The sequence below is a fragment of the Eucalyptus grandis genome, chromosome 2, assembly GCF_016545825.1.
Source record: "Eucalyptus grandis isolate ANBG69807.140 chromosome 2, ASM1654582v1, whole genome shotgun sequence".
Taxonomy (NCBI): domain Eukaryota; kingdom Viridiplantae; phylum Streptophyta; class Magnoliopsida; order Myrtales; family Myrtaceae; genus Eucalyptus; species Eucalyptus grandis.
Genome location: NC_052613.1, coordinates 56,627,683 through 56,635,640, shown reverse-complemented (window position 1 = coordinate 56,635,640; position 7,958 = coordinate 56,627,683). Strand labels below are relative to the sequence as shown.

Genomic DNA, 7,958 nt, shown 5'->3' with positions numbered 1-7,958 from the left:
ACATTATCTCGTGACGCTTTGTCAGCGAATCTTTTTATGCGGTCCGTTCTGGTCAGGTTTTGACATCAGACGGCTCTTAAGCAGTATTGTTTTGCCTCAGTAGCTTCAGAAAAAAGGATTTCGGATTGTCCATCTCTTTCACAACAGCACAAAGCTTGAATGGTGTCTGACTTCTCTTATGAGCTGCAATGTCATGCTATCATGAACAGGTTTCCATCCAAGGAAGAGCTAATCATTTTACTTTATTATAGATTATCCTTGCAGATGAAGAGTTCTTTATCCTCATATTGTCGAGCTTCGTCTAATGTGGGATGGTGGGATTTCGCTCACTGCTACAGTTTTAGCATCCACATAATGTCAGTTGACCCGTACATGAACTTGCCGACTAATCTTTTGGAGCTACTTATTTATCTGAAGTGATGTCAACCGACTGCAGTATTTTATGCAAGAAATTCCGAATCAGAAGCTCTATCGATTCCTTTCACACTGACAGCATATATATATATATTGTCAAACTTCTACAGCCACCAAGCATAAGGCCTCTCTTAATCAAGTCATCACATAAAGAAATGGATAGGATCGATCACTCCAAAAACCTCCTGATGAACTCTGACGACTTCGAGCCCCCATACTTCATCGAAGGAGATAACTTCAACCAAATGATCAATCTGATCCAGGGAGAGAGCGTTCATCCTATCATGAAATTGGGTTTTGAGTCTGCCCTTCTTGATGGTGTTATGAGTGGTGGGCAAGTCATGCCAACTGCAGGAAATGCTTTTGGCTATGATCGCACTTCCTCCATCAATTGTGATTTTGTGCTTGACTCGCTGCCAAGCCTTGGCAGAGATGTGATGGAGAATCTGGAAGACGAGAACGATGAGGAGGATTCATCAGGAACCACCACCACCACTGCAACAGCCACAACACCGACCAAGAGGACGAAGACAGACAGGTCAAGGACTTTAATCTCAGAGCGACGAAGGCGGGGCCGGATGAAGGAGAAGCTCTACGCTCTCCGTTCCTTGGTTCCTAACATAACAAAGGTATGTATCACGTCGTTTCATGCTTTCGTAAAGCAATTTATTTCACTGGATTATGAGGTACTGCCAATTGAGCTATGAACAAGCGGCTACATTCAGTAAGGTAGACAACTGAGAAAAATTCAAGCTAGACAGATTGGTGTGTGGCTCATGGGGAAATTGAAATATCTATTGTTGTGGGTAGATGGACAAGGCCTCCATAGTCGGGGATGCTGTGCTCTACATGCAAGAACTCCAGATGCAAGCTAAGAAGCTGAAGGCCGAGATCGCCAGCCTCGAGGCTTCTTGGGCAGGCACGGAACTGAAGACGTACCAAGCCCAAAATGAAACAACAAAGAGGATTCAGGCTGCAAACAGCAACCATCCTGTATGCAGGAAGATTCTTCAGGTTCGATTGGACTGACGCTATCTACTTCCATCATTTGCTCCATTACTCATGCGCAATGCCCAAAGTTGACTCAATCAAATGCACTGTGAATTACTCAGATGGACGTATTCCAAGTGGAAGAGAGAGGGTTCTATGTGAGGCTGGTGTGCCCCAAGGGAGCTGGAGTGGCTGCGTCTCTGTACAAGGCCCTGGAATCACTGAACAGCTTCCAAGTTCAGAACTCCAACTTGGCCACTGCGTCAGAGAGATTTGTATTCACTTTCACCCTCAATGTGAGAGAAGAACCACTCATTAGGAAATCAATAGCTTCGCTAAACATTCTCAACTCTCCTTCCTCTTTATACCTTCTTGATCAAGGTGATTTGATCTGTTCCTAATGTCAACAATGTCAGGTCAAAGAGAGTGAACAGGACACGACCCTGCCCGATCTGAAGCTGTGGATTGCGGGGGCACTGCTAAACCAAGGGTTTGAAGTCAAACCACTATTATCCGCCTGATCAACCCCACGCCTCATGTCTTTCTTGTGGTAGCTCTTCAAGAACAGCTTTCATCTGCAACAAAGAAGAATTAAAGAATTCATGGACGTGGTCGGAGAGATGTGACCCATTTGCAAGTTCTTTACATTATCGACTGGTGCATCGAAGAGACACCCAGTTGACATTTTCCCATATAACAGGTCCAGGTGGGATGTAAGAAGAAGTGGTGGTGGTGGTGGTGGAGGATTAGTCAACCCCCATTAGATCGCCTGCAAAATGATGAGAAAGTCAACTGTTTTGCTTGTGAATGCACACGCTTGGGCTTCGGATATCATGACGTTTGACAAGCCACTGGCTTTATATACATCGGGAAGGCAAATAGAATGCTACTCATCAAGATTAGCCTATCTGTTGTACAAATAGCTGTCCTTACCATCGTGGCACATAACTTTCTTTTTGCGGATTAATTAACGGTGGAAATCTTTGTTTCTCAAAGAGAAGTCTGCAATTTTCTTGATTGTAAGAATGTGAGTATATCTTCATTCATAGAGTATAAGGCTCCATTTGCTTCGCGAAAAATATTTTTCAAAAAAAAGTTTTTTACATTTTACAATATTTGGTTAATTGAAAATAAATTGATCAAGAAAAATATTTTCTAATAATAAAAAAGACACATTCAAATGTAGGGAAAATGACTTCCTCTTTTCCCTCCTCTTTCTTTCGCTTAGACCAAGTGCAATCTCTCTGCACTCTTTTCAATTATTGTTTTTTTCTCTTTTATTTACATTTGAATTTTTATTTTTCTTTTTTCTTTTCCTTCAACCGATTGCCAGCCATAGCGACAGCCAATAACCGGCCATAAGAAAGGGAATAACCGGCCATAAGAAAGGGACAAGATAGCCAATCTAATAAGGTTCAAGCTCACCAACCGCGAGAGTTGGTAAAATTTTAAAAGTAAACGTGTCGAACAAGTAATATAATGATAAAAAAAAGTATCTTCCCACAAAGATTGTTGATTATAAACTAATTGAAAACTAAAAAAAGTATTATTTTCTAGGAAAATGATAACATTTTTCAATGTTAAGCTGAAATTTGAAAAAGAACCGCAAGATACTTTTTATCGTTTGGAAAGGAAAATATAATGTGATTTTCCTAAATACACATAAATTATTTGGGCATTGACTTGTGTATGGGCAATTGAAGAACCAAGCACAAGTACTAAGATCCAAGGTTCAACCTCGATGGACCTTGACCTCAGGTGCAAAGGCCCTGGACACGGCACAGGTACCTAGGTCTCAAGCAAGAGCACAAACACTAGTCCCTTTCGTAGAAGCTGGACTCGAGAACCCAATGCTCATGCACGGCATCCTAGCGCCTTGGCATAAGTTAAAGGCCAAGCTCGAGGCTCCATTGCCAAAATCCCTTACGCCCAAGCTAGGGTCCATTAAGGCCAAATCCTTAGTGACCATTCCTCGGTCCATTGAGGCCGAGACCTAAGACCTTGACATCCATGCCTAGGACAATCGAAGCTAGGCTCAGGATCATGGCGCCTATGCTCGAATCCATTAAGGTCAAGTCCAAGACCCTGATGCTTATGTTCAGTTCAGGTATTCAATGCCTAAACTTGGGTATCCTATGTCCAAGCCCGGGTCTATCAAGGCCAAGATTAAGACCCCAATGTCAAGGGTGGGGTCCACAAAGGTCAAGCTCAGGACCTTATGCCCGACCCGAGTAGTGGCACTAGAGTTTTGGCTTCACCTCGATGGACATAGCACGGGCACAAGGGTCCGAAGCCTCGATTTCCATGGACCCAAGCCAAAGGCATGGTATATCCAAGCACAAGCATTGGGGTGTCAAGCTCGAGCACCGAGAACACGAGTAAGGGCGATAGGGTCCTAGGCCTTGCCTCAAGGGACTCGGGCATGGGTAAGGGAGATCCGAGTTCTGAAGATGCAAACATGGCGATTGTGGACCCGAGCCCAGGCATTGGTACCTGGGTCTTGGCATTGTTGTTGAGCCTGATGACCCGAGAAACGAGCGATAGGGTTCCCACCATCAACAATTGTTTGGTGATGTAAATGGTCATATAAAACTGTTTATGTGCTTAAAAATGGACTAGAGGGAGAAGAAAGACAAAAGGCAAACCCCGGATAAATCCCAGCAAAGCAGGGGGAGGAAAATTGCTAATAAAAACCAAAGGAACTCCACTCTCAGATACCTCCAGAACCATTAAGAACACATCGTTATCTCATCTCCTTCTGGCTTCTGGCGCCGCTCGAGCGATAATGCAAGCTGCAGTGGCAGCCATGGCCGCCCACGCCATCCTCGCCTCCCCCCACTCCTCCCACGCCCTCCTCTCCCCTCTCCCCAACCTCCTCGGCAGCCCCCCGGCGCTCGTCTCCGCCTTCCGCGGCGTCTCTCTCAGGCCGGCCCCGGCTCCCCTCCCCCTCTCCGCCGTCCCCCCAAGCAGCCCCTCGCCGTCGTCGCCGCCGCCGCCTCCAAGAAGGCCGTCGCCGTGCTGAAGGGCACTTCCAGCGTGGAGGGCGTCGTCACTCTCAGTCAAGAAGGCGATGGTCTGTTCTGGGTCTCTTCTCTCGATTACTACTTTCGCGGGCTCTTTATTGTCGGGAGCTCGGCTCCCATCATCGTCGGCTCTTAGATTTAATTATGAGAATGAGCATCGGTATTCTTGACCTACATTTTGCGGCGTATGGTAGTTGGGGAGGAGTGGCGCAGCATGTTGAGGTTCGAGTTTCGATTTTGTTTCTGGTTTGAAACTGGGTTGGTAGTATGCTACTGGATATTCTTTTAGAAATTCAATTAGGAGACTTTTAGTTGCTGGAAGACCTCTATTACGAACGAATGGGTAGGCTCATATTCTGTTCTGGTCTCTGAAGTTAGAATGCTGACTCTTTTGAGACCAAGATATTGTCTGGAATTCATTGGTTGTGCATGATTTAGTTGGAAGCTCAGTAGCTCCTGATGAGAGCAATATCCTAACCCGCATGCAAAATTTAGGTCCCACGACAGTCAATGTTCGTGTTACTGGGCTAACTCCTGGACCTCATGGGTTCCACTTAGTAAGTCATCTCTCATTTGTATTTATTTAGCCCACCAAAAGCGTACATTTTGGTCTGAATTCGTGTTTTTACCTTGATCATGTTCTTGGTGTAGCATGAGTATGGTGACACAACCAATGGATGCATCTCGACAGGTAATTGTATATGTCTCGAACTGAAATGATCTGCTTGACGACAATTCTCATCTTTGACCCTTCTTGCCTTTGTCCACTCCATGTCTCGAACTGTAGGAGCACATTTCAACCCAAACAAATTGACACATGGGGCTCCTGAAGATGAAGTGCGTCATGCGGGTGACCTGGGAAACATAGTTGCCAATGCCGATGGTAACAACTGTACACTGCCTGTGGTTTGATGTGTTCTTCATCTATTGATATTGATTATGGAGGCTTTTGGTATTGTGAATCACAGGTGTGGCAGAAGCAACGATTGTTGATACACAGGTAGTGCTGGGAATTCTACTGTTCTTTCTGTATTACTGGTCCATGTTATGCATGCATGACTGGATTCTAGCTTGTCTGCAGTTTTTTAAACTCTGATTGCTCGGCACTGTTAACTTTTATCATTGGTCGAGTGTTCAGATACCACTGAGTGGTCCAAACGCAGTAGTTGGAAGAGCTCTTGTGGTTCATGAACTTGAGGACGACCTTGGAAAGGGTAAGCATCTATGCATTGTGGACGACCTTGCTTCTCATCCTCATACTTGCAGTCAATGTTGTTGGAGACATAAGTTCAATCACAAAACAGACAAAAATGAGAGAAAACTCTTGAACTGACATTCGCCAACACCTTTGAATCCAGCAATTCTGCAGCTGGTTTTTAAATTCCTTAAAGCATGTGATCATCTGTTGGAGTTTGTTCTGTGGATAAGAGGGAGCATAATTTCTTATGGAACATTCTGATGTTCCTTAGGTTTCTCTTTCTGTAGCATATCTTCCACCCAACAAGTGTATTTGTTTGTTAGAGCAGATGGTTGCTTTTCCTGTGCTAATGAGCTACATTGCTTAAATTGACATTCCAGATTCATGTTTCTCTAATTGAAGTATTTCCATGACTATCATCAAACTCAATCAACGACAGTACTAAGAATGATAGTTAATGCTTTTCATGCTAACAAAGTTAGAATTTTGAAAGATGGGGGAAAGAATTAGGGCAGGACAGGATATAGTCAATCCATTAAATAAAATTACAATGTCTATCGAGAATTCTGCAATCTTTCATTTGGAATTGCCATTATAAATTAAAGACTAACCCTCTTGTAAGCTGGACTACTTTCTGTTTTTTGTTGAGGGGATGACAATCTTCTGTTTGGGTGAAGCAGCTAGAATTTTTTTTTCTTCTACAAGAAACAGAACATCTGGTTGTTGTCCCTCATTCTGTCTCCCCTCCTTAATTCTCTGCGATCTTTTGGCTCATATCTGTTTATCCATCTGTTTGTAGGTGGCCACGAGCTGAGTCTAACCACTGGCAATGCAGGCGGGAGATTGGCATGTGGTGAGGCCCAGTGTTCCATGTTTTTCTGTTGGCCATGTTTTGCTATCTTAGTTACTGTATTGGCATTCTGTCTTTTGTTGGGTCTCAGCATATCTCCCACGAGAGCATCTTCATCTTGTGGTCTCTTAGGCCTGTTTTCAAGATCGCCTGTAGAAACCGTGTCCAGTTATTATTTTGATGAATTATCTCGCTAAATTTAACTACCTTGCTTACTTTGGTAGGGTTTTTAGTGCAGGGAAGTTAAATGGACGGAACTGTTGTCTAATGATTCAATAAAGTATGCAAATTTAGATGTTAATAGAAAATGAATAACAGGTCTAATTCTAATGATGAATTTCTGAGGCAATTTATATAGTTTATAACTTCATATGCAAAGGATAGGGACCATAGAGAGTCAGCAAGATTTTGAACTGTTATGTTCTCCAAGAGTGATCTTTCTGGGATGAGCTATTTTAGCTGAAGCTTATATCTAGTGTTATGTTCCTTCCCTGCATCAGCATGAATACTTATGCCTTTCAGAAGCACTAGGCAAAAGGTACTAGATGAAAGTATTTCCCTGTGGAGCTCTACATAATCAATCATCTTTCCATCTAATATCAAGTCTGTATTTCATTTTCTCGTCAAGAGTAGTATTTCAGAATCTCATTCTTTTTACTATGATCTTCCCTTTGTTATTCTAAAGTGGCTTTCATTTTGCCTTTTGTGATTATTGCGCAGGTGTGGTGGGTTTGACTCCACTGTAATCCATCGCTTGCTTGCGGCATTATTGCTGTCCTCTGTGGGTTACCTACCTCCTTACCTAGAGTGATATGCCATTCCTTGTTTGGAGGGTGTAACACGGCATTGTGAAGACGATCCTATCATATGGCTTTTGGCCTCTATTGGCCATGTATGGCTACTACGTGATTTCTAAGTGTTGAAGTTTCCTGTTGATCACAAAATAATGGATCACAAAATAATGGATCCTATCAGGTGAATAATGGCATTTGATATTGTTGTCTGACCATGGTTATTTCTTGCTTTTCACTGGAAATTCCAAGCCTCGAAATGAAGTTCGGATTCAACCTAAACGGATGTCAAAAGAATACATGTTTTACTGGCTGCCGAACCCAGACTGGACAGCTGTTCAGGATCGACATTAGCTTGATTGCTTGTTCAGCATCATGAGAAATCTATAGGTCCCTTGCTTCTATCCCATGGCTCGAAAAAAGAACATTCATGCGGCCTCGATAATGTTTGGCTACCATCATGTTGAGCCCATATACATGCGAAGGTGCGAGATGATTCCGATGGTAAGTTTCTGGAGTATGAGATCCGTTAGGTGCAAATCGAATGCCAATGGGGTTGCCAAGGGTTCGATATTCTTGAAGAATGTAGAAATGCCATTCTCTGATGCCTCGAGCTTACGGTGGCAAAACGACCGATCAAGATTCTCTTACATCTACTGCTCGATTCCACTGCTCGATTCCACTGTTCGAGT

At 43.4% G+C, this 7,958-nt stretch overlaps 2 protein-coding genes across 2 annotated transcripts; both read left to right on the top strand.

The window, feature by feature from the left end:
* The first annotated feature begins 516 nt into the window (after nt 1-516).
* Nucleotides 517-2,446, top strand: LOC104434051 (transcription factor FER-LIKE IRON DEFICIENCY-INDUCED TRANSCRIPTION FACTOR). Its single transcript, XM_010047002.3, has 4 exons — nt 517-1,043; nt 1,225-1,428; nt 1,527-1,700; nt 1,821-2,446. The coding sequence occupies exons 1-4, from the start codon at nt 570-572 to the stop codon at nt 1,923-1,925; spliced, it is 957 nt and encodes a 318-aa protein (XP_010045304.2). The 5' UTR covers nt 517-569; the 3' UTR covers nt 1,926-2,446.
* Nucleotides 2,447-3,727: 1,281 nt separating this feature from the next.
* Nucleotides 3,728-7,484, top strand: LOC104434050 (superoxide dismutase [Cu-Zn], chloroplastic). The gene is made up of 9 exons (XM_039307240.1): nt 3,728-3,978; nt 4,137-4,477; nt 4,923-4,984; nt 5,079-5,118; nt 5,215-5,310; nt 5,396-5,427; nt 5,566-5,641; nt 6,425-6,478; nt 7,196-7,484. Exons 1-9 carry the CDS (start codon nt 3,728-3,730, stop codon nt 7,219-7,221), a joined length of 978 nt encoding a protein of 325 aa, XP_039163174.1. The 3' UTR covers nt 7,222-7,484.
* Nucleotides 7,485-7,958: the final 474 nt, after the last annotated feature.

Coding starts and splice junctions, on each gene's coding strand:
- LOC104434051 (XM_010047002.3), top strand. CDS start 570: ATGGATAGGATCGATCACTCCAAAAACCTCCTGATGAACTCTGACGAC. Junction 1,044..1,224: donor TGGTTCCTAACATAACAAAG/GTATGTATCACG, acceptor TGTTGTGGGTAG/ATGGACAAGGCCTCCATAGT. Junction 1,429..1,526: donor TATGCAGGAAGATTCTTCAG/GTTCGATTGGAC, acceptor TGAATTACTCAG/ATGGACGTATTCCAAGTGGA.
- LOC104434050 (XM_039307240.1), top strand. CDS start 3,728: ATGGTATATCCAAGCACAAGCATTGGGGTGTCAAGCTCGAGCACCGAG. Junction 5,311..5,395: donor CATAGTTGCCAATGCCGATG/GTAACAACTGTA, acceptor TGTGAATCACAG/GTGTGGCAGAAGCAACGATT. Junction 5,642..6,424: donor TGAGGACGACCTTGGAAAGG/GTAAGCATCTAT, acceptor ATCTGTTTGTAG/GTGGCCACGAGCTGAGTCTA.